Consider the following 26641-nt stretch of genomic DNA (forward strand, 5'->3'; position numbering starts at 1 on the left):
CAAGATGGTAAAATAAACAGCACGGTTTACATTAACAGTAAACTAAATGACTGGGCCCAAGACACGGTACAAAAAGCATCCACAAAACATTACTAAACCACCTCTGGCTTGAACTGCACCCTCATGGGTTAAACCGCTCATTAGGCCGGTATTACACTATCAAATTTCTTCGTCAAATATCTTTGTCCAATGTCTTTGTCAAAGATATTTGATGGTGTAATAGGGAACTTTGTCAAATGTCATCCAATATTTGATCAAATCTAGGGCCTCGCTGTAGATTTGATCAAAGAAGTCGCTTGTCTTCTGTTCACTGCAATGTGACATGTTACCACATGGAGCACTAGCATCGCTGCATTCTGTCGTCTGTAGTGTTTTTATAAACATTGCGGGTAAATACAATTGGTGTGTGCTAACAACTACAAAATTAATAGAGATGTATGAAGCTGATAGGCGCTTTACAACATGAGGCACGCTGAATACAAAAATAGATTACGAAGATTGGAGACCTAACCTAACCTAACCCTCTCCTGTAGCAAGGAATCGGAGTGTTACAGTGAGCCTGTCTTCTGCAGATGTAGGAGTTCTTAAGTGAATATTGTGCTTTGTGATATGAGGATAAACTTCATTGAGCACATACAGAAATGTATGCTTATCCATTCTTAAGTAATTGATGTGCGACTTGACGTCCTTCACTATAAGCTCACATAACAAGTTTTGTTGAATACTTTTGTTGTGTCGTCGTAAAACCCACGGCTTCACCCAGCTATGTTTCCTTTTTCTTCCCCTGCTTCACTTTCGCATATGCACACAGTGCAATTGTGGTACATTCAACTGCTGCGGTTAATAACAAGTTGTTGTTGTCAGCCATCTTGAACTTTGACGAAAAATATGATGACAGTGTAATACCCCTTCTACCACTACGTCAAAGATCTTTGTCAAATATATTTGACGGAATATTTGATAGTGTAATACCGGCCTTAGACCCATGGTGCACTTTATGCACTGCATTATTTGAGAAAAGGCAAAATTGCAACTAGTAGGATCACATTATGCACAATCAGTCAGTTACTGTCCAGTTTGTGTGCTGTATGGCCCACTGAAAAAGTCCAGCTATAGCGCCACTGTTAGCAATGACCTTTAGTGAGGTACCCAACTCCAAAAGTTCATTGCATCCACATGTGTTCACGAAATTAGCTGAAACTGATCTGCATAACCTGATAGCAGTAATTTGTCGGATTTGAACAGACTGCCACTGACAAGTCATGACGATTGTCTGTGGTCCCTCTGGCTTAGGATATTATTCTTATGACCAATGTTCTAACACTATGTTACATGGCCACATGTGGTACAGTGTTCTTTGTGAACATGTTTAACTGCCTGCTTTGATACACCAACGAATCGCACAACTTCATTCTTTTTGTAATCGTGACCACATCCAAACATGATTGATCCTCTCTGCCACTGTGTTATGTTACCATATCACTCTATACGATACTGCTGCATGAAAATAAGCAAGGTGTGTTATCTTCTGGTGGTGAAATTACAATATTGTCAAGGCACACATTTGTAACTGAAGAAAACTAACCCAAACCTGCAGAACTATTATTTCCTTACCCATGGAGGAAACAGGGACAGGTTGAGGTAGTTTAGAAAGGAGGATCCAGTCACTCATGTCATTAGAATGAGGGGGGGGGGGGGGGGGGGGGGCAACTGTGAGAATAAGAGGGAGCGAATATGTGGGTGGAAGTGTCAGAGAAGTAGATTGTCAAAGACAGTATATTGGTAAACACTGTGCCAGCCAAAGATAATAAAGAACAGAGTATAAAATAAAGATGGACAGAGGAAGACAAAAGTGAAACGGATAGTGCAATGAAAAACTCAAAAAGGAACATGGAAAAAGCAAAGCTAGATTTGGGAAGGGGGGGGGGGGGGGGGAGACTGGGAATGGAGACAAGAAGGAACAAAGAAAATGACCGAGTAAATAGATAAGATGTAATTAAATAGATAACAAAAACAAACAAGAGAGTAGGTAGATTATTATATATTTTATTTATTTACTGAATCATTTTCTTTGTTCCTCCTTATCTTCCTCATCCCTTCCCACACCACCTTTCTCTCTCTCTCTCTCTCTCTCTCTCTCTCTCTCTCTCTCTCTCTCTCTCTCTCTCTCTCTCTCTCTGTTTTTTCTTTCATGTCCCCTTTTAAGTTTGTCATTGCAATATTCATTTCACTTCTGTTTTTCTTCCTCTATCCCTCTTCCCTTTATATTCTGTCCTTATACTAAGTATGGACATGCTGCCTACCTTTATACTATCTTTAACAACATACTCTCTCTGACACTTTCCATTTCATGTCTGCCTCCTCACCCCCCCTCCCTCCCTCCCAGGGTACTCCGTGCAGCTGCAGCTGTGTTACCTATACTGCTACGGTGTTGTAATGGGTAACATATCTGCCTAGTCAGCTGGAGACCTGGGTTAAAGTCCCAGCCATGGCATAAGTTTTAATTAATTTCTTCAGCTTCTATCTTCATCTTCCCATATATAATGCTTCAATTTTAATCAACAGATATGTTACCTTGTCCTGTGACCTGTTTTGTCTTTTGTTCCATATAGATTCAATTCTGTTATCTAAATTATTAATTTCAGATATAGACTGAGCTTTTTGGAGGCCAGGCCACCTTTGAAAGCTGTCGTGTTGTATACTAGCTCTGCTGTAATCGTTAAACAGCTTTTTATATTGGTATTTCGGGGTGCACTAAGCCTCATGATGCCAATTGAGGAGCTACTTGACCAAATAGTAGCGGCTCCGGTCAAAGAAAACCATCATAACGACCGGGAGAGCGGTGTGCTGACCACACGCCCCTCCTATCCGCATCCTCAACTGAGGATGACACGGTGGTCGGATGGTCCTGATGGGCCACTTGTGGCCTGAAGACGGAGTGCTTTATATTGGTATGAGTACTAACCACCTATCCACCAGGACGAATGGCCACTGGCAAACTGTGGCCGAGAGCAACGTGGAACATCCTGTGGTACAACATGCAGCTTAACACAACATGCTGCTTCACAATCTGGGCCACCTGGATCCTCCCCCCCCCCCCCCCACTACTGCCTTTTCTGAACCATGCAGACAGAGATTATCCTTACAACACTTCCTCTGCTCCCGAAATCATACTGGCATCAACCAACGGTAACCTTCCATCTCCAAACCCTCCACCGAGCAGCTTCTGCCCCCTCTGATCACCTGTTCGCAATTCATATCATCTCACCATCGTTGTATGCCACCCTATACCAATGCACACACCAGTCTTTTCTCCTTCTCTGCTCCTCTCCTTTTCTGCTCTACGTTTCCCACCCATCCTCATCCATGGCCTCCCGATGCCTGTACCTGGCTGCCTCGTCCCGTCAACTCTGGTTCTTGCATGCTCCACCAGCCAGTGCTGACTTGTGCAGCACTGACGTCTCCCATCCCCCTTCCCCACCCCAGTCCGGACTGCTGCTTCTATTTGACACAACACACATTCTGGTCAGAGATAGCAGTAGTGTGTATGAAATGTGCTTGCTTGTGTGAATATGTGAGTGTGTGTGTGTGTGTGTGTGTGTGTGTGTGTGTGTGTGTGTGTGTGTGTGTGTGTGTGTGGGGAGGGGGGGGGGGGGGGGGTTTCATTGTGCCTGTCTGCAACTCAATGTGTTATCTTCATGGCGAGTAGCAATCTATCTTTACGTAACATTGTTCAGATACACTGACCAGCCAGAACATCATGACAGCTTACCTAATGTCCCCACCCTGACATGCATAAAAGCAGTGAAGTGTCGTGGCATGGAAGCAATGAGGCCTTGGTAGGTCGCTGGAGGGACTTGGCACCATATCTGCACACACAATTCACCTAATTACCATAAATTCCAGGGGAGGGGGGGGGGGGGCATGAGCTCTGATGCCACTTTCAATCATATCCCAGTTGTATTCGATCAAGTTCAGATCTGGTGAATTGGTGGGGCAGCACATCAACTGAAATTTGCCACTGTGTTCCTCAAACTACTCCATCATCTCACTCCTGGTGCACTATATTGCTGAAAAATGCCACTGCCATCAGGAAACAGGATCGTCACGAAGGGGCGTATGTGGACTGCAACCAGTGTACGATAGTCCTCGGCCATCACAGTGCCTTGCACAAGCTCCACTGGACCCATGGATGCCCACGTAACTGTCCCCCAGAGCATAATGGAGCCACTGTCAGCTTGTCTCCATCCCATAGTATAGGTGTCAAGGAGCTGTTCCCGTAGAACACCATGCAATGTTCTGCCACTGTGCCAATGTCTAGTGCCGATGGTCACATGCCCATTTCAATCATAGATGACGATGTCATGGCGTTAACAATGACACACACAAGGGTCGTTGGCTGCGGAGGTCCATCTTCTGGAGTTTTCAGTGCACTTTGTGTTCAGAACCACTTGTATTCTGCTCAACACTTAAGTCTGATGTTAGTTCCATAACAGTTTGTCGCCTGTCCTGTTTTAACCATCTGCCCAGCCTACAACGTTTGACATCTGTAATGAGGGTTAGCCGCCCAACCCCACAATGTGGTTTCACCTTGGTTTTGTCACGAGTTGAAGACACTCACTACAGCACTGCTTGAACAACCAACAAGTCCAAAATGCTTGTGCTGAGCCATTACAATCTGCTCTCGCTCAAACCCACATAGATCGTACACCTTCCTCATTCTACACACGGACAACAAACTCACTGATACTATGTGCACAATGCATGTGTGTGACTAGTGGTCATTCCTCGCCAGGTGATGCTGCTGTTGCCTGGACGGGTTTATATCGATAGTAGGTATGAGATGGACTTCTGGAGAAGATTGGCAAGAATCTCCAGGAAAGAGAAGATAAGGAACACCGAAATAATAAGGAGAATGGAAATAAAAGAAAGAGTATATAACGTGATGGATAGGAAGAAATTACAGTGTTGCGAGCATGTACGATGAATGGAGGAAGCCAGAATATCAAAATTGATACTGGAGTGGGAACCAGAGGGGAGAAGAAGAAGATGATGACCTACGAACATCTGGCTCCAAAATGTACAGCACACAATGAGGCAAATGGGCGCAGAGGAAGAGGAGACACAAGTTCGAAACACCTGGAAAAATATTTTGAAAATATAGTTAAAGAATGTTTATTCCTTGTATAGTAATTTCCGAGTAAATTATTATGTTGGAGAAAATCCTCTGTAGTGAAGAAGACCTCAAAATAATAATAATAATAATAATAATAATAATAATAATAAAGGTAGGAGGTCAAAATGTTCCGACGATCAGTGTGTAATATGTATACTTACAAACTTGTTAATAAATTTTCTTGGTAACATGAAGTAGTTTTTGTAGTATACAACTAATGAAAGACCTTTACTTGATGTTGTAAACATATAAACTTCCCTTTTCCATTCCCAAAATACTCTAATCTCATTACTGATCAGTGTTTTTTGCACGTCTTATTACTGTCCTTTCCGATTTGTTTACTAGGAAAGCTATTTTTCAACAATGACACAAGTTTACATAGAATACATTATATGTGACAATGATTTATGGTTCAAATGGCTCTCAGCACTATGGGACTCAACATCTGAGGTCATCAGTCCCCTAGAACTTAGAACTACTTAAACCTAACTAACCTAAGGACATCACACACATCCATGCCCGAGGCAGGATTCGAACCTGCGACCATAGCGGTCGCCGGTTCCCGACTGAAGCACCTAGAACCGCTCGCCCACACCGGCCGGCAACAATGATTTTTCCTGCCTGTAAATTGGGCTCTGTCTATCTTTTCTCAGGTACATTTAAAATCTTTTGCACTGAAGCAATTAATTATACTTAAACTGTACGATTCAAACCAAGTTTCCAGGTATTTTTTCTCTCACATTACTTTAGAAAATCTACAACTGAATCACCACAGTCATTATTTGCTTATCTGGTCTGACAGATAGCATAAAAAATAATCAGGATGCCTCACAATCAAAGTCTTGCAGGAAGTATCTATATACTGTCACAAGTGCTTGCTTCTGTGTCCTGATATTTGCAAATTTTATTTATTTCAATTTTCCTAAATTGCTGACCTGCCTTTATATAAGTGGTAATAACTCCTTTTCTGTATTTACTCTACAAAATTAATATTCTACTATATAATAACTTACGCCTAATTTCCTTATCCCAGTGGTTATGTAGTGTTCAGGCAGACAACATATTATTATGCATTCATGATCTTTATGTGATTTACCTTATTTAATTCCATGATATTCTCATGAAATAAGCTAATGCTAAATTTGAGGAATTTCTTACAAAATATGTAGAAATTTTCTATCATTGTAATTCCCATGTACAATTTTATGTATAAGCAGAAAACTGAAAAGAAAAGTCACATATGCCTTTGCAAATGACAATATTTTTACATACTGGACACTCTGCTGCCTTGTGTCTGACTAATGGGGTTAACGATTTCCTGCATTTTATGTAATGTGGTTTCTCATTCCTCCCACCACCTCACTATCCACTGCCAAAAGATACACCAGGCGATTCTCCTAAATACTGAAGAGCTGCAAGTATTTTTTAATAACTTCTTTTATTTTCCTATTCTCTAATTAGTCATGATACAACACTGAACTTACCTCTTGTATCTTATCCTTTAGTTCTTTGTTTTCACTCTTCAGTGAATTATTACTTCTCTCTAAATTATTCACCTTAGTATTCATGCTCTTTTTATATTCTGAGTACTCTTCCATGGCTTCTTCTTCCCGCATTCGAATGGCTTCAAGGTGATTTTCCAGTTCTAGAATCTAAAACAAATTGTTGTAGAGGGAATTGGTATTATTTCGAAGAAAACTGAAAAAATACATCAAATAATCAATAAAGAAATCCCCTACAAAAAACAGTGTGTAGAAAAATCCATTTTCAGTCACAAACAGCAATTTCCACGACTAATATCAGGATGAATATTGTTTCGTTAACACTAACAAGAATTTATACCATGCAGGGTATGTAGAAACTCTGAAATATGTAGTAGTGATATTCATACTACTCCATCATGACAAGCAACAAATATACTTCTCTTTACTTACAACCGTGTTGATGCTGCTGAATCAACAGTGCACATTCTAGATCATTTTATGTTACTGGATTTCAATTTTGTCACTGTGTAATTCTACATCATTTACGTCCCTTCTTGTTTTCAGTCTTCCATCCATTGGTTAATTTCATTCTGGCCTATGTTGTGCTAATCTTTTCATCTCTACTTCAACATCCTCAATCTGTTGTACACAATACCATTTTTGTCTTGTCTTATTAAATATTTTCCAACTACTAGTTTTCCCAATGCCAAGTTGGTTTAGCCGGCTACGTGTGAAGTGTGTGACTACTGGATTACAGGAACATCAAAGTTAGAAGGGTGGAAGAGCACTTACAAGAAATTAAATTAGACTGGAGATGAAATCGCATTTGCATTCCATACATTTGCTGGACATGAATTTCCAGCAGCTACCGAATGCAAAGGATACTGCTGGTTGCACATGTAGAGTCAAGTAAGCAATAATGAAGCCTGTTCATTTGTTCGTAAATCACCAACAATTCTTTTTGTCAACTTAAGAGACCACTGGCCTTACTTGTGGAATGGAACGAAGGAAGGAAGGATGGGTTTTAACATCCTATGAATAACATGGTATTTAGAGATAGAGCTGGAGTTTGGAATCGACAAGGATGGGAAAGAAACTACCAGCATTTGTCTTAAGTTATTTATCATCAGTTCTTTGATTACGCAACTGGCAGCCAAGTACTGGAAAGAGTCACACCTGTCGAACATCTAGGAACCTGCTGCTACATAAATTTGAAGTTGAACAACAATAGTAAAACTAGTCATTGGTAATTCAGATGACAGATGGATTCACTGAAAAATTCCGTGCAACTGAGACTCACCTACAAAGAAGGTAGCTTATGAAACCCTCCTTTGACATATTAATGATCACTGTTTATCAGTCATGGAACCATGCACGGTAGGGTGAATAGAAGAGAATGAAAAAGGCACAAATAAGAGCAGCATGTTTCATCACATGTTTATTTAGAAAGTATGAGAATATCAAGGAGATACTCATCCATCACTAGGGGTAGATGCTACAAGAGAGGCGTTGTGGGTTATGGAAATGTTTACTACTAAAATTCTGAGATTCCAGCTACATATTACCTAATTCCAAATATATCTATTGAAAGAACTGTAACTATAAAATCTAAGAAACTCAAACTCATTCTTTCTGTGTATCATTCAAAAATGGGTTGACATTTATGACTGTTATCTCTTGTGTGCTCGGCCCCAGACTTCTGACTGCCATACATTGCTATATCTTTTCCATTACTGCCTGGCATATGAGAGAGGTGAGTTCATAGCGATGTTCCACAACTACTGTAACAACCACATCTGGCTTTCAGTCATACCTCTTGTCTGACACTTTTCTGTTGCATCTCCTCAATTCACTGACACCACCACTTTAATTCCTCTGTTGTCATGACATCCTTCACCAGACTACTTCTGTGACATCTTTCAATAAGTGTGAGATTTTGTTGGCCTTTGTCATACTCAGTTTAACTACGTGTTGTTTCCCAATGAGATTAGACCCTGTTCTTCAAATGCTCTTCTGCTATGTGGACTTGCTGCTGATTGTTGCATTCTGCCTGGAATTAGCTCCAGCTATTGAGCCTCTCTTCAATGTTCATGAACCACTGCTGGGCTGTACCATCCAAGAAAAAGTACACATTTGCCAAGCACATCATGTCATCCCACTTATTGTATTTGGTGGCTCAGTCAAATCCTTAAAGCCATTTGTCAGGCCCCGACCAATGCCTCAGGAAAACACTAGTAGCTGACTTATCACTGTTTTGAAATCAGTATGCCTTCTGAATATACGAATCTTAGGAACGATGTAATGCGTGTATTTCAACTCCTGTCCGTGTAGATGACGTCTCTTGTATTGCCTAATTGGAGCCACAGTGTAGCAGAATTTTTGAAGTATCAAGTGTGTCCACCAATTTCATGTCGAAACCACAATCAAGTCAAAAACCAAAGACAGGATCATCAATGTAGTACAACACTTAGAACTGGAAGGATGTTTAGTACTGACACTAACATACAGCCATGACAGAACTGCACTCCCGGAAGAAAAGTGCAGATACTATCTGAGACTACCTGTCGAGAGGAACAGGTCCAGTATTTATACCTACTGTCTTCCCCCTCCACTGACAGATCTATGTGCTCCATGTGCAGTCTGTTAACACTAGAATCATCCTGACATTTTCCGTTTTTAGTCCAGCGTGTCTGGCAGAAATCCGATTTTCTGTTGTCAGAATGGTGCACCTGGTGCTCTGTCTGGGGTTTGGTCCCCATATCCACATGTTCAGTTATTTTGTTGAGTTCTCCTGCTGTGACCATCGTGTTTTGAATAACTCCAGTGCAGGATCCCAGGCTTGCTGAATTGTGTCACGAGCAGGGCTCTCTTGAAGACAACAGACATGCTTGAAAGGGTCATCAAACAACAATCAGGAGTGCCAGTTGCACCAAGACTGTATGGACTGCCTAAGGTACACAAAAGTGGTTGCACCACTACACCCAATTGTCAGCAACATTGGCACATCACGCAATTTATTTGAAGACACTGCTCTGCCCATATATGGGGGAAATGTATTCACCACATCCGCAACTCATAGGACTTCATATACACCTCAAGCAACTACACATCACGGAATCTGATACAATGGTTAGTTTTAATGTGGTCTCCACAATGTGTAACATGGTACAACCAAAAGATTCACTGGAACTTATTGCAGAGAAATTAGATGATTCCCAAATGGACCTGTTCAGGCATATACTGCCTTCAATGGTTGCAGCAGTAGAACTCAACACAAAGAAGAACTGAGAAAGTGGACATAAAGAATGAACCCCAAACAGAAAACCAGCTGCACCTTACTGTTCTCAGTAAATGATGGAACTGTTCGACTCAAACCAAAGTCTCTGGTAGCATCTGATGATGATGAGTCATACTTTCAAAATACAAGGGAGGATCGGAAAGTAACTCACAATAACTTTTTTCTCACGTGGTGTTGCAGCTGGAATGTTGAAATTTCATGATGACATAGTTTGATGTTTGCACTACAGGGGGTATTTTGTTTTCATGTTAATCTCTAATGAGAGAATCCTGAACTATGAAACAAACATGGCACGCATGTCACTGTCCTCAACTTGTGAAGAGCAGCGAAGTGTAGTTTGATATTTGTGGACCAAAGGGCATAAACAGAGTGAAACTGACATGGAAATGTGTGGCATGTATGAGGACGACGGTATGGACTGTAGCAATGACACCAGGTGGTGTGCATTCTTCCCTAAGGGCCGTATGAACCTTAGTGGTTTATGATGCTCTAGGTGGCTGGTAACAGCTGCAACCTCACAGAATGTCAGAGCCACTAAGGCAGCAATTTTGAAAGACCAGCATGTGCAACTGCAAACCTTACCACAGCAGTTCAACATTTCTTATGGTGCAGCGTACGATATTGTTCAAGACTCACTGAAATTTCGTAACGTTAGTGCTTGGTGGGTGCCTAAGAAACTGACAGATAACCAAAAGGGCCAGCGAATGATGACAAGTTTGGATCACTTAATGCATTAGGCCACAGAAGGGCACGACTTCCTGAAAGGAACTGTCACTGGTGATGAGTCATGGGCATACCACTACATGCGTGAAACCACGCAGACCTTTAAGGGTTGGAAACAGGCTGCTTCCACGATAGGAAGAAAATTCTAAGTGACTCAACCTGCTAGGAAAGTGCTTGAGAGTGTTACGGGATATGCATGCTGTGTTATTGGTGGGCTTTGATGAACACAGGATCACTGTGAATGCTGCAGCCTACAATAAAACTTTGGTTCAGATATGTCGTGCCCTTTGTAATAAATGCCACAACATTAATGCTGATGGTGTCAAACTTCTTCACAATGCTCATCCCTCATGCCGCTGCATCCGTTTGTGAGAAAATAGTCAAATTTGTGTGGGAGATCTGCAGCATCCACCATACAGTCCGGTCCTTGCACTGTTGGACTGACAAATGTTTTGGTTCCACGAAGAAATTCCTGGCCGGCCAACACTTTGCAACAGATACAGAAGTGAAATCAGTAGTCCACAGATGGCTATACTCCAACAATGGACTTCTATGAACATGGCGTATTGAAATTGGTATCACAATGGGAGAAATGTGTTGAGAATGTGGTTGATGATGTACATGTAGACAAAAGTAGGTAAAGGATGAGAGTTCACTTGTGACTTTCTTTTTTTGTTTTGTTACCTATTACAATTTTTGGTAATAAAATAATTGTGCGTTACTTTCCAATTCTTCTTGTATTATGTGTGGGTAATACTGATAGCCGGTAGAACATCTGGCACTTTCAAGGTGTCAATAAGAAAATTGCTGCAAATCGTAGAAAGACCATCAAATTGTCAAAATTTGGATTAATCACTGACAGGTGCCCATAAATATAATGAAATACAGGGTGTCCCAGAAAGAATGACCCAATTTTAAATAGAATTATTTATTAGGAAGAAGGGCTTCACGCTAACAAATTGCATATTAAATTACCCAGAAAAGACAGAAGTTTATAAAAACCCATCATAAATGCTCAATATGTCCTCCATTGGCTGCACGGACAAGATCTAGCCAATAGCCGAAATCATCCCAGGCTGAGTGTCAGGTGTCTTCTGTCACTGAAGCTACAGCAGCTGATATTCTGATTTTTAGCTCATCAATGTCACAAGGTAAGGGAGGAACGTAAAACACATTGTTTAACGTATCCCCACAGGATGAAAACACATGGCATTAAGTCAGGGGACCTAGGAGGCCAAGAGTGTAAAGCCTGGTCTCGCAGTCCTGTACGCCCTATTCAACATATTGAGGCACGTTGGCACTGAGGAAACTGCGCACGTTGTAGTGCCAGTGCAGTGGTGGTCCATCTTGCTGGTAAATGAAATTGTCAGAGTCACGACACTTAGACTCAAATGCTTGTCGGATTTGTTCCACGGTTTGTTCAGGAACGCATGGCCGGCCAGGACTTTTGCCATTAAAGAAGCACCCTGTTTCTTCAAACTGTTTATACCACTGTTTAATGTGCTCTGGTGATGGTGGTTTAGCAAGAAATCGAATATGAAACGCCTGCTGAAGTGCGATCACTGATTGAGTATGACTAAATTCAGTAACAAGAAATGCCTTCTGTTGCGTGGATGCCATATTGTGCGAGACTGGCTGCACGCTCCAGGTCAGCGCTCGTAGCGACATCTAGCGGATTTTTTCTGAAACCCTAGACCATGCCGATTACATCTAACGCTGTTTCAGTTACCTAGTGACATTTGTCTCAATATTATTACAAGTTAAAATTGGGCCATTCTTTTTGGGACACCCTGTATAACAAAGTATGCAAATAACCAAAGGGCTTGAAAGTAGGCAATCACTGAAATTAGTTACAGCTGTCAAAATTTAGGTACAACTGTAAAACATCTAGATGTACCCACGGAATGCAGTTTACAGTTGAATGGTCATTGCTCATCAGACTAAGATCCTTACCAAGATGGATTAAAGGGAAAAGACAGAGAAAATTCAAATAACTTTGCCGTATGCCACACATTTAATGAAACAGAGAACTGCCATTGGTCTACATAATGTAATGTACTATAAGTACCAAAAGAAGTACAGACAAAACCCGAAAATCACAAGTGCATAGACGTATGTAAAATAGTCAAGAGAGAAGTTTCTACATGCTGTAATATGAAAACCGGAAATGAAAAGTGTTCCAAGTGTGAAATCTGACTTTTGTCAGGAGAATGAAAAAGCAAAGTAGCTCTGTTTGAACATAAATGATTTGTATCCAAAAAAATTAAGAAGTTGTTTTCGTTTACTACAGGATTCTGCTGCTCACTGTATCACTCCAAAAACAATGACGCAAAGTACGTAATAAATACTTTATTAAGAATATTCTACATGCCATACCAGGAAATTGTTTTGTTTTAGGGTGCAAAAACAGCTAGGGTCACATGCTCCCATTCAGAACCATAGAACAGGAAGACAAAAAAGGAGATAAAACCAACTACGCATTAAGCCCAATCAACGGAAGGAAAGACAGCTAAAAAGAGGGACTTGGAAAAAGGCCCATAAAATACACCATAAAGGAATGTCCTTCACCGTATTGCTACAACAGATACACTCAGATGGCAAACATAAATAAGAATGTTAAGTGATTAAAAAAAAAAATGCATTCTGTCAGGAAAACAGCAAACAGTCAAAGGTCGTGGGCAATGAGCACGAAGTTGTGAGGGAGTACCACTTAACAAGTGGCAATGGATAAAAAGACAGTGCCCAATACACAACCTACCTAAAATAATCTCCTCACAGCAAGAGGGCCGAAAGGAAGTCGTCTAAGTCGCTGTGATAGGCTTCATTCCCTGAAGCTTCTTTCCATGAAGGGAGTACCAGTGGTGATGTCAAAGTGACACAACCTGCCGACAAATGGCAACACAAAGATCATCGAAGGGAATGGAAGAACTAACGGGCCAAGGCACGAGGACTGCAGCCTTGGCAGCAGTGTCAACGGCCTCATTTCCCATCATACCAACGTGACCATGAACCGAGACAAACATCACAGCGGCTCCATCAACAATGAGCAAGTGACAGCTTTTCAGGACACGTTGCACTAAAGGATGGACGGTGTACAACACAGAGGCTCTGAAGGGCACTGACGGAGTCTGAGTCGATGACGCAATTGGAAAGCCTGTGTCACCAGATCTACTGCATAGCCTGATACAAGGCAAAGAGCTCTGATGTAAATACTGAGCAGTGTTCCAGACGCCAATACAGAAAATCTTAGGTGCCAATGATGAAGGCACACCTGACACCACAGTCAGTCCGAGAGCCATTAGTGTACAGAAAGGAATTATCATGAAACTTATAGTGATGGAGCAAGGTTGGAGTAGTGTCCTTAGTAAGTGGATAAGGCCAAGGTGAACATGGGCTGCCGCACGAAGCCAAGGTGGTGAGGGTTTCTTACCCACTGGGAAAGTGGCAAGCATGAAGTTAAGCTGCCAGAGCAAGAGCTGAAAGCAAACTCCATGAGGTAACGGAGAAAAGGAACATGCCCCATACTGGTGATCTAAGGAGTACATCGAAGAAGGAGGAGTAGGATTGGTGACCAGGCATGACACACAAACAGCATGAGTATCTGCTAAGGAGCAAGTCATGGTGGTATAACATCAATAGTTTGGCAGCTTCTGAATACAGACTCTCAACCGGGCTAGTGTAAAAGAAGACAATGGCCAAGTGGATGCCACGATGGTTGTTAATATTGAGACGGCATAAAGAGGGACGAATGTGCAGATGCATACATGGAACATCCATAGTCTAGTTTCAAATGGACAAAGGACCAGTATAAACAGAGGAGGGTGAGCCAATCTGTTCCCCAGAAAGTACTGCTGAGGACACGTATGAAATTGAGGGCTGCGTACAGCAGGCAGCTAGGTAAGACACATGGGAGGACCAAGAAACTTTCCTATCGAGCATGAGCCCCAGGAATTTCATAGTTCCAGGCCCAAGAAGTAAAGACAGTGGAAGAAACCAATTGTGCTGCCAGAAATTCATACAAACTGTTTTGTCAGTGGAAAAATGAAAGCTATTGTCAATGCTCCATGAGTAAATCCAATCGAGACATTGTTGAAGATGCTGCTCAAGAAGACAAGTCCATGGAGAACTGCAACTGATCACAAAATTGTCAAAAAAAAAGGGAGCCAGAGATGCCCAGTGGGAGACAGGCCTTAATATGCTTAATGGTGATAACAAAGAGGCTGACGCTTAGGACGGAACCTTGAGACACACCATTTTCCTGGATAAAGGTGTCCACCAATGCAGGACCCACAAATACCTTGAAAACACGGTCTTTTGAAAATTCCTGAAAGAAATGGGGCATACGACCATGGAAGCCCCATGTGTAGAGACTATGGAGGATACCAGTCCTTCACAGGTATCGCAGGCTTTCTCCAAAACGGAAAACACGGACACAGCCTGGTATTTATGCAGAAAACCATTCGTGACATGGGTTGACAAAACGACAAGATGGTCAACTGCAGAATGGTGCGCTCGAAATCCACACTGTGCAGTGATTAGTAAATTGTGAGACTCAAGCCACCACACCAGCCAGGCATGAATCATATGTTCCACCACCTTGCAAACAAAGCTGTTGAGAGAAATGGGATGATAAGTAGAAGGAAAGTGTTTGTCCTTACCTGACTCAGGTATGGCTATGACAGTGTCTTCATGCCAGCGCCTGGGAAATATGTCCTCTGCCCCGATGTGATTGTATGTACTTAGGAGAAAGTGTTTGCCTTTAGGAGAAAGTGTTTGCCTGCAAGAGAAAGGTTCTGCAAAATCTGAATGTGAACATTGTCCAGTCCAGGGGCGGAGGGTTGGGCTGAAGTGAGAGCATGATCTAAGTCCCTCATAGTAAAGGCGGCATTGTAGCACTAATGATTCTGAGAAGAGAAGGGTATTGCCTGAGCCTCCTCCACTCATTTCTGATGGAGGGAGGCAGGTTGATAGTGGGCGGAGCTCGATATCTCCACAAAATAGCAGCCCAAGGTGTTTGAGATAGTAGTAAGGTCCACTATGACATCAGCTGCTATTGTCAGGCCGGAAATTGGAGAATGGATCTCAGTCCCAGAGAACCATTGGAGGTTGGCCCACATGATGGAAGAGGGAGTGGAATGGTTCAAAGAACTAGTAAAGGAAATCCAGCTAGCTTTTTTGCTATCTGAAAGAATGTGACAACACTGTACACACGACTGTTTATAACAAACACAGTTAGCCATTGGTAGTATGACAGTTAAAAATGTGGAGAGAATGTCTCCGAGTGCAAATTGCACCTCAGTCCACCAAGGGATCGGGACAGGGGGTGGTAAAGAGGAAGTGCAAGGAATGGAAATTTTGTGGTGGGGAAGATAATGTTTGTTAGATATTCTGGTTGGTCATCACAACTAGGAAAATGTTGTTCATCAAAGGTCACCAGGGAGGAGTAAAGCTTCCAGTTGGCCCTAAAAAGCTGCTTTTTAGGTGTGCACATAGGTGGAGTACGAGTCAACAACTGGATAGCAGACTGGAAATGGTAGCTCGAGTACGTGTCCAAAAGAACGAACCACTCGAGACAATGGGCAAGCTGGGCAGTGCAGAAGGAGAGGTCCAAATGGGAATAGATGTGCATGGAGTCTAAAAGAAACATGGGTACTCCCATGTTAAGGCAGATGAGGTTATGTTGATTGAGGAGGTCAGCCAAGAGAGCACCTCTCTGACAAATACTAGGAGAGCCCCAAAGGGGATGGTGTGCATTAAAGTCACTGAGCAGCAGAAAGGGGTGACAGAGTTGCCCAAAAAGCTGGAGGAGGTCCGCCCTGGTAACACTAAATGACAAAGGGATGTAAACAGTACATAGGGAAAAGGTGAAGTGAGGAAGGAAAATTCGGACTGCAACATCTTCAAGCCAGGTGGCCAGGGAGACTGTTTGACTATAAATGTCATCCTGGATGAGCAGCATGACTCCCCCATTAGATGGAACGCTGTCCTGGGGGGGGGTCAAAGCAGACCAGGAAGAAATCCGAGAGCACAAAATTGTCACTAGGATGCAAGTTTGTTTCCTGGAGGCAGAGACAAAGCAGATGCTGCAATTCCAAGGGCAGCCATAAGTCCTCTTTGTTGGATCGAAGGCCACAAACATTGCATTGGAGGAGAGCCATGACGAGGAAAGGGGAGGAGGAAAAAAATTAAGGGGTGTCACCTCCATGGCTGTTGAGTGCCAGCCTTCCAAGACTCACTACTACAGGGTGCAGAGGCTGAGAATTCTGCTCCATGGGATCTACAGAGGCCTCGGCATTCTCCTTCTGTCAGTCTGCGGAGTCAAGGGCACAAAATGGTTGGCAGTGTGCACTGGTGACACGGAGGTCGGCCGTCAAGCATATCATGTGGTGACACCACTGAAGAGGATCTGCAATCAGTGAAGGAGAAGACCGTTTGCCTTTGTTTGATTTCTTGGGGCCTTTATGGTTGCCAGAGGAAGACTCAGATTTGTTTGACTAGAGGGACATACTCCTCCTGCCCTTTCCAGCCTACCAGTTGTGTAGCAGATGACTTCATCCCGTAAGGTGAAAGTTTGGTGGCTGGTTGCACAGCTGGAGGAGGAGACAGGGAGGCTACCATGACACTGGACAATCTTACAGTTGCGGTGCTGAATTTGAGGTCACCGGTTGCATATTTGGCCGGGTGTTGACAGGGCATTCAAGTGTGTTTGTAACAATGACATTGGCAGCAGCACAATGGGTTTGGAATGTACGGTCAGACTGTGGTAACTTTTTAACCAGCTTTGATCTCTGACGGGAACACCCCTCTATCAAAAGTGAGAAAAAAAATGTGTGTGGACACTACTGATCCATCTACCTTTTTTATCACCTGATGGACTGCAATAACACCCTGATGAGAGAGGTACGTTTGGATTTCTGGCTCAGTCAGACCATCAAGCAGCCTAGTGTAAGTAACATGTGAAGGATTCAGAGTTTGATGGGCTTCAACACAAACAGGATAGGTATAGAGGAGTGATGCTGCAAGTGGTTGTTGTGACAGAGAATCAGAAATAATCTCCAAAAGCAAAGTGCCATTGTGTAAATGAGAGCAGGAGTTCAAAGGCCGGCAACTGCACCAACACCTTTCTGAGTAAAACAGATTTACCGTAGCAAAGAACTGACCATCTTCAGTACATGAAATCACAATGGTGCAGCTGGGAGGGTCTTTGAATCGTTAGCTTCATTCCGTTTACGTTTAGTAGATGTTGACTGCAAAGATGATGATTGGCTCACTGTGAGAAACTCCCCCATAATTGCCACCATTTCCGATAGTGTGCTCCTTCCAAATGGGGGTGCAACCACCTCAGGTGATTGTTCACACCTCCTAAACACATGCAAACCCTACCTATCGACCCGGGGCTGAGAATTACACATTACCTTGTCACCTGCTATGTGTCAGACACATGTGCCAGCCTTCAGGAGCGCATAGGGAGGATGAAGAAAAAGAGGAACTTCAAACACCAAAGCGGAGGAAGGACAGGAGAAAGGGAATGACAAGAGAAAAAAAGAACGAAAAACAATGGAGAGACTGTTCTGATATTAGCTACTGACAACGCAGAACACTTTCCCAAAAACATCCCAGACGTGTACCCTAAGGGAGGGAAAAAGAATATGAAAAAGACAGACATGCAGCATGCTGCAAAGGCTGGGACCCTGTGGTAGCCACGAATGAACCTGCCAAAGAGTGATGAACCCCCTGGGGGAGGGGGGGGGGGGAGAGGGGACCAGTAAACTGACTGGCCCTAAGTGCCAATAAGAAAGTGTTTACAAGCTGATTGTTGGAAAGAAGAAAACAGCAACTATCCACTATCAATAATGCTATTTATTCACACAAACAAACTCGGTACTGATTTGGCCCAACACTTTTATCTCCAGATGGTTGTTCAAGATTATATCACATTTGTTGCTGTTTACATTACTTGTTGATTGTTTTTTCCACCACTGAATTTAACAAATGTGAACAGCTGTCTGAAGAGAAATATGTCAGCTTGAAACCGGTAGTGGTGCTATCTTCGTAAATAAACAGCATTATTAACAGTGGCTGGTTGCTGTTTTCTTCTTTGCAAGAATCAGTATTTTGTACTCAACCATGTTCTCAAAAATGTCAGTTTTCAACAAAATAGAAGGCAGAATTTTTTTGGTCCACATGCCCTTAACACTGAGGCATAACATTTCATTTGTGATAACACACACAGTAACACAGTATTGTGTTTTTAACTAGTAGAACCATAGTCAAGAAACCCATTTATTATACCTTTTAAATTTTGGTACTCCAGAGGGAAGAATAGCTTGGCACAATGACCCTGTGCCATTTACTAATGTATGTTTGAAAGACTTTCTCTATGGTTTGTATGCCTTTCCCCTGTTCTTGTAAATCATTCCCTAAAGCTCCCTGTGAAGCTATGTACAACCTCTGGTTCTTTCAGTTTATCCAGGTCCCATCTCCTTAAATTCCTACCTTTTTGCAGTTTCTTTAGTATTAATCTATAGTTTACAACCAATAAATTGTGGTCAGAGTCCATGTCTGTGCCTAGAAATGTCTTACAATTTAAAATCTGGCTTTGAAATCTCTGTCTTACCATTATGTAATCATCTGAAACCTTTCGATGTCTTCTGGTCTCTTCCATGTATGCAACCTTCTTTCACAATTCTTAAACCAAGTGTTAGTTATGATTAAATTATGCTCTGTGCAAAATTCTATCAGGCGGCTTCCTCTTTCATTCCTTTCCCCCAGTCTATATTCACGTACCATTTTTTCTTCTCTTCCTTTTCTTACTACTGAATTGACTATTAAAGTTTTTAAATAATTTCTTGTACATCATCACACATTTCTTCAACTCTTTCATCAACTGCAGAGCTAGCCTGCATATAAAGTTGTACTACCATGGTGGGTGTAGGCTTCACGTCTATCTTGGCTACAATAATGTGTTCATTATGCTGTTAATAGCAGTTTATCCACATTCCTATTTTTTATCCATTATTAAATCTACTTCTGAATCACCCCTATCTGATTTTGTATTTGTAATCCCGTATTCACCTGATGAGAAGTCCTGTTCCTCCTGCCACCAAACTATATTCATACTTTATCTCAATTTTTATTTATTTTCTGTTTTAAGAGTACTGAATTGAAGATGATGAAGAAATGTAAATTCTTAAACTCCATCATTTGATTTAGGATCCCATTTTTCCACTTTTGGGCATGCATGAAAATTCCCATTTCCCCCAAGATGTCCATTTTCCAGCTGTTTTCTAAAGTATGCCGAACTTTTTTATGTACAATGTACTCGATTGCATGTATTTATGTCTCGTGGTCAGAAACATTAAGTGAGAATTTCTGTGCTCTGTTTACAAAGGATCTGAATGCAGTTTGTATATGTGAGTTGGGGGTGTGTGGCTGTGTTTGTGCACCCTAACGTTCAGTGTCTGGTTACTGTCACATACAAAATATCTATTTTGTTGTGTTTCTGGTGTTCTATGATAAAGTGGATGTTTTGTGTAAGTTATTGAATCTACTTTAAAAAGCTTATTTTTCTCTTCAATTCCATTATATATCAAGAACACGTCATCTACATATCTCCAGTAGCACACAGTCTTCTGGGTGAAGATATCCTTGTTGTTCAGAAGCTTACTTTTGAAATGATTAGCAAAAATGTCTGCAATGATCTCACTGAGTCGAGTACCCATTGCTAGGCCTACATTATTTCATTAAATGTGAAATAGTTGTGGGAGTTTGACAACATCTAGTAATTCTATTAGTCCAACTATTCCACCTGTGGACACAGTCTTAAATTTTAATAAGTTATATTTATTTTACATCTATGGATTCTTTGATGGGTATGCCACTGTATACGTTTACTATGTCTAGGGAAATAAACTTTGCATTGACTGGGATCTGAAATTTTTTGATGCCTTAAATTGCTTGGTAACTATTTTTCACTGAAAAGAAGGTTTGAAATTGTATTAGAAATTTTTATACATGGCCTAAAGTGGAAAAATAAGAACCTAAATGAAGTGAAAGAGCTTAGGAATTCAGATTTCATCATCAACTTCAATTCAATACTCCTAAAATAGAAAATACATAAAATTAAGATTTTATATGAATATAGATCCCAGCAACCTTTTTGTAAATCTTTAAAATAAATTTGTCTGTCATTTTTAACATAAAATCATCACAGTCACTCTTTTTGTTATATATTTCGACAAACAACATCAGTAATGTGACAGCAAGACGTGCAGAAGGCACTGCAACTGACTGGCAACACCGAGATTGACATACTGACAGTTACATCAAAACGGGCTTTGTTTTGAGTGCCATCTTGTTTTTCTGCATTGTTGAATTGTTTTTGATATTGTGTTTCAAATTGTCTTTAGAAATCTGTGAACAATGGCTAATAAGGTCAAAAGAGCCAAAGAAATAGAGGCACCTGATCACATCGTAAGAAGACAGACACATTACAAGAACACATTGAGGGATTATCGAAAATTTTTCTTGTGAACAGCACAGCAACAAAGAGACATCACCTCTTATCAGGTTATCCAACTCTTTCCCTGCAGGGTGACCACAGCACATGCCAAGACTCTGCATAGAAACTTTAATATCTATGTGCATTTGCGTTAAATGCTTTTTGTACTGCCACTGTACCCTGATGATGAGATCTAACCTCAAAACATGTTGCTAATTAAATGATTTAAGCAGTCAACAAATTCTGTGAGTGGTGAAAAGCTTCTCCAAATACTGCTACATTTTTGAAACAGTTACAGCCAATTATCTGTCAATATGGCTTCATAGTTAATGCCAGATTACCATAAATATATTCTGTCTCTCTCATAGACAAGAACACAAAAGTTGAATGCTGTAGATTTTGTATTACAACCTCTTTTTGCCAAGACTGCAATGTAGAAAACATTGATTACTAGTTTCAACAACATTAATGGCCATCTTCAGATTAAGATACCAACATGCGGTGCCTACATCAAGAGAATAGGTAAGACATATCCTTGAAAATTTAGAGACTAAGTGTTTGTATCCTAATATGAAGTTTACAGGTAGCTCTCTCTTTCTATGCCAGCTATGACAGATAATTAAAAAACAAAAGTTGATTACAGCATACCATAATACAGATAACAAAACTACCTCAAGCAAAATAACCACAATACACTTCCAATAATATTATCAATACTAGTAAGTAAACCTAGTAACAAATCTACAATCTCCAAAATAAAATAAAATGAAAATTGATCAGTTACCTTGCATCTATCAGTTGCTTGTTGTGTTTGCAACAACTGTTTCTCACTTTCAAATGTTGTTTCCATTTCCTTTCGTAAAACATGCAGTCTTTTAATAGTTGTTTCTAAATCAGTAATTTGAGCTTTCGCTACTGCTAAATCTGCTCTGATGCGTCTGCTTTCCCAAGGAGACTCTGCACACAATATTTCAATTTAAAAATAAATTGGCTATAACTATTAAGAAAATGATTATGATGACACTCATTTCAAAATTAAAGTAGTTTTATTTGACATAGTAATTCCATTTGGCTTAGTTTGCTCATGTTAAGAGTCATGAGGATGCAACATGGCATTAAAAAAAAACATTGAAGTACTGTATTTCTTTCCACAGTCACTGACTCATCATCACAACAAATAGGCTTCTCTTATAGTGAGGTCTGAGTGACCTTTTAAAGTTCCCCAATCTATCCCTGTCTCCTTCTTCAGGAAAGAACTATCAGATCGAAAAGCTAGGATAGTGTATGCTTTTTAATGTGTTTCTATTGGCAATACTGACATTTCTCCTGAATGTAAAGAGGGCTAGAAACGCTGTCTCCTGATTTTAAAGTACATTTCTGCTCTTTTATTTCACAGAGAAATATAGAACAGTGCCTTTTGTTGTATTTTAAACAGGTGCCAAAGTCACTACTGTATTAATAATCTTGGTACTGAGGAAACTTTATTTATTTATTCAGTACCAGTTGCAATAATAATGACACTAGCAAAACAAATGCATAAATTCAAGGACAAATAAGACTTGTAATTTTGCAACACAGTGCACTTTTCTGCTGAAAGGTAGTAAAATTAAATGTTGACATACTATGAGTAAGGCGTATGCATGTTCTCCACAAGAGAAATCAAAATTACTTTCATACAAAGCGTACAACCACTATAATAAAAACAAAATTTGGATTCATAAATATATTGTCATCTTACAAACACAATCAAGAACAAATCAAAAATATGACTGCAGATTCAACAATTAAGTACAACACTTAGCACTGAAAACAAGTTTCTGAACAAACATAATTTTACAAAAGCTTTCTGTGCGAGAATTCATCTGTGGTTGGTAGGCAATTGGCATTTTGTGCATAATGTCACAACATGAAATTAACTCCGATATTCATCTCAAATGTGAAACTTTTTCACAATCAGAGATCATCACACAGAGTGTCTATATTTCAAAATGATGTCTTCTACATGGAACCTTGCAATGTTTGGAGCTATGGCTGTGGGCACAGCTATGGTGACAGCACAGCGGTATGAGTTAGTCAGTGCAAAATATTGACCATTGATTCCTGTTCGTTGACTTTGAGACCATCCCCAAGAGGTTGACACTAATTCAGTGGAATGGTACTGCTGCATGTGGAATTATTGGTATCAGGTGCCTTGTAGGCAACAGTGGCATGTTTGTCTACTGCTGGCATTCTTTGAAGGGGCTCACATAGTGTCTAACGGATCAGTAGAGACCTGTTCAGTTATACCCGCCTCTGATTCAGTCTAGAGTCTTTATAAATCCCAGGTGACCACATGTTGGAGCACTGAGGAAATATTTCAGAACAGCCGGTCATAAGTGAGCTGAGATGACAACCAACCATTTCCACCATACTGAAACACCGTTACCCTTATACAATGCTCTGTTAATTAACTGGAATTCTCCTTTGGTAAGTTCCTCGACCTTCAAGGCTTCTACGGATTTCAACACTGTTCAACCTTTCCCTGTTCAGCAGCAATGTCATTTAAGGCAGCAATGACTGAAATCTCATCCACATTACAGTGTCCCATCAACAGATTCCTTCATGTGTTTGCATCCACTTTCGTATACCACTATGACATTGTACTCTCAAACCCTCAGTGCCCATCTCACCAGTAGACCTGGCAGATCCTTCAGGCTAGTCCCCTAACAGTAGAATGATGATCCATCACAATCACAAATGGTTTGCCAAATAAATATTGTCGGAACTTACACATGGCTCAAACAACTGCAATACTGTCTTTCTTGGTTGCAGAGTAGTTCATGACGAAGTTGAAGAATACCGTGGAAGCAGCTGCAGAGTACCCGGGAAGCATAAGCTCTCACATTTTCAGCACCTTCCTGAACTTGTGCTAGAACTGTCCATATTCCAAAACTACTGATGTCGGTGTGACATTCTGCCTTGGCACACACAGAGCTGGAAAAGACTGGCCTTGGTACAGAAAGCCTAAGTTTCAAATTGTCGGTAGTACATGTACATCCCAAGGAAACTTGTCACATCATGAATCTGCCAAGGAGTTGAAAACTCGGTGACTGCTTATTTTATCTGGACTGGGGCAGACTCCATCACCAATCATGAGGTACCCCAAGACTTTTTTTGTTTTTTTTTTTTTTTTGCTTTTTTTGTTTTTGTTCTTGGGCAACAAAGAGGCAGGTTTTTGGATTCAAATGGAGGCCTGCAATCTGAATGCAGTACAGCATGGTTTTCAGGTGGCTTGGATGTTCTTCAAAAGCCTTCAAAAAACTGACACCGTCATACAAATACGAAAGACACATTGTCCACTTAAGGTATCAAAATATAACTTACTTGGATCTACTAATTCACTTTCGGTTGTCTCATAATTTGCTGTCTTGAATCACTGTTCTACTATTAATCAGTCTGACTGACATAAGTTAAAGAACACACTGCAGCACTTAGTTTTCAATTCCCTCGTACTTTATGATCAGCTTTTTAACAATCAGTAGTCTCAATATTTAAATCAGATCAGCAAACTACACACACTAATAAAGTACCACACTTGATTAGTGGCAGATTAGATGAAACATATACATGTATACTTCAACCACACATTGATTCACAAATGCAAGATGTTAACGTAATGTTTGATACCTACAGATTAAGTACATGGTACTGTGAACTTAAGACTGACTCCCAAGGAAGTATAAATTTCATGGACGTACTGATGATGACATAGCGAGATGTTGACATTACTGATGAATACTGCTGACTGACTTGACCATTGTCCAAGCACACTTACTTATAAACACGTGTAAGATTAAAAATCAAAATATTACAACACAAAAACAAGTTATTCTAGTAGAAGTGAGAAAAATCATGGCTAGAAAACTACAGGACTAAATTTCAGAAATAAGCACAAGTTAAGATTCGAACATTATAGAACACAACAAGGCTGTTGATAATCGATAATTTTTCAAATAGGAAGTTTTAGAGGAAAAAAGCAAAATACTTACAGGGAAGAGGGATATGAGGGCTTTGAAATGAGCTACATCTACTGGGTCAGAAATACCTATTATCTCACTGCAAATTTCATATTCTTGTGTACTTGATGAAACTTAAATTACGCATATTTCTTTAGGAAAATTAGTACCAGTTAAACCAACTGTACTATTATCATTGCTCAGGAAATTGCTCTGTGACTAATATAATTTTAAGAATTACTGCTTGAATAAGATAGTACAGTAGCTACTTTGTGTAGCTGTCATATGTGCTATCAACAAAATGGGATCAAATAAAGTAAAAGAAAATTCTGTAGATCCCAGGAGTGGTACAAGAACAAGCAGCAAGGTTATACCTTGCTCTGTTACAGAAGTAGGTAGACCACCACATGTCCACAGGCAGACATTTGAACTCACAGAGGTCATAATGAGTTATAAAGACAGTCTTTTTCCTACTCAGCCTCGTCAACCATGATTTTCCAGCAGCCTGTTTCCACATTCGTATCTGAGAAATACCTGGTTCCTTTCAAGCAGTCTGCATTGTCATGAGTGTGAAGCAATGGATAGACATCTTTCTTCACAATTCTGTCCTGTCATCAGTAGTTGTCACAGAAATGCCAAGTGCCATTCTTCTTCTTCACAAAGACCACAGGGAGGATCAAGACCTCTCTGAAGGTTCAATGACCATCTTGCAGCATGTGCTGCTAAACTGATGACACCATACACAAGCACTGGTTAGTTGGCGGATGATCCCCAGTGTTGATATAGTGTTTTACTATGGACCACTTGACCTGTCTTTTTCTCTATTCCTGATCTGAAAGCAGCCAAAAATTGGCACAGAACAGCTAACGCTCGTCGACATTGTTCAACGGTCAGGCCAGATCACATTGGCAGTTTGATAGTAGCTGCCTCCAATGTTTTGTCTGTAGTGGTTGTGGAGCTTCTTCATTGACGGGACTGAGCTTCTTCTGCTAGACAGGTTTGACTGTTCTTATGAAAATATCTTTTGGGGTAATTTGTGGTCACTCGTAACAGTTAGTGATCCAATGTTCTCCCTGACCACCTACAATGCTTATGATTATTGCTTGTATGTAGATTTATTTTGTGAAGTTTCTGCAATCAATAAAAAATAAGTTTAACTGAGCATCTATACTGAAGCCTGGGTCTTACTGGTGATGGTGACAAACAATTGCCCTGAGCAATCTTTATCTTCCACAGTCTATGACTGCTTGTGATACCTACAATAAGTCCTATTTGGAATAACATTATGGCCACATTCTCCTAAAACAACAAATCTGATGGGCCATGTTTTGTCACGGATAGTTATTCCTGCAAAACATGTTCATGTCAGGTGGACACATTTCCCTTTTATGACCTTCAGCACAATCACTTTTAGCTTTAACGGGCCATGATAAGCTTTTGAATTTACAGTAAAAGAAGCCACCG

General features: G+C 40.8%; 1 protein-coding gene across 1 annotated transcript in view; it reads right to left on the bottom strand.

Moving 5' to 3' along the window:
• Window positions 1-26641, bottom strand: part of LOC126412715 (mitotic spindle assembly checkpoint protein MAD1) — a 101038-nt gene that overhangs the window by 67567 nt on the left and 6830 nt on the right. The window contains exons 2-3 of the mRNA XM_050082433.1: window positions 21967-22139; window positions 6661-6828 (exon numbers count right to left, since the gene is read on the bottom strand). Of these exons, the coding sequence (XP_049938390.1) occupies window positions 6661-6828; window positions 21967-22139 (341 nt within the window). The remainder of the gene's footprint in view (window positions 1-6660; window positions 6829-21966; window positions 22140-26641) is intronic.

This window comes from Schistocerca serialis, chromosome 7 (genome assembly GCF_023864345.2).
Source record: "Schistocerca serialis cubense isolate TAMUIC-IGC-003099 chromosome 7, iqSchSeri2.2, whole genome shotgun sequence".
Classification (NCBI taxonomy): domain Eukaryota; kingdom Metazoa; phylum Arthropoda; class Insecta; order Orthoptera; family Acrididae; genus Schistocerca; species Schistocerca serialis.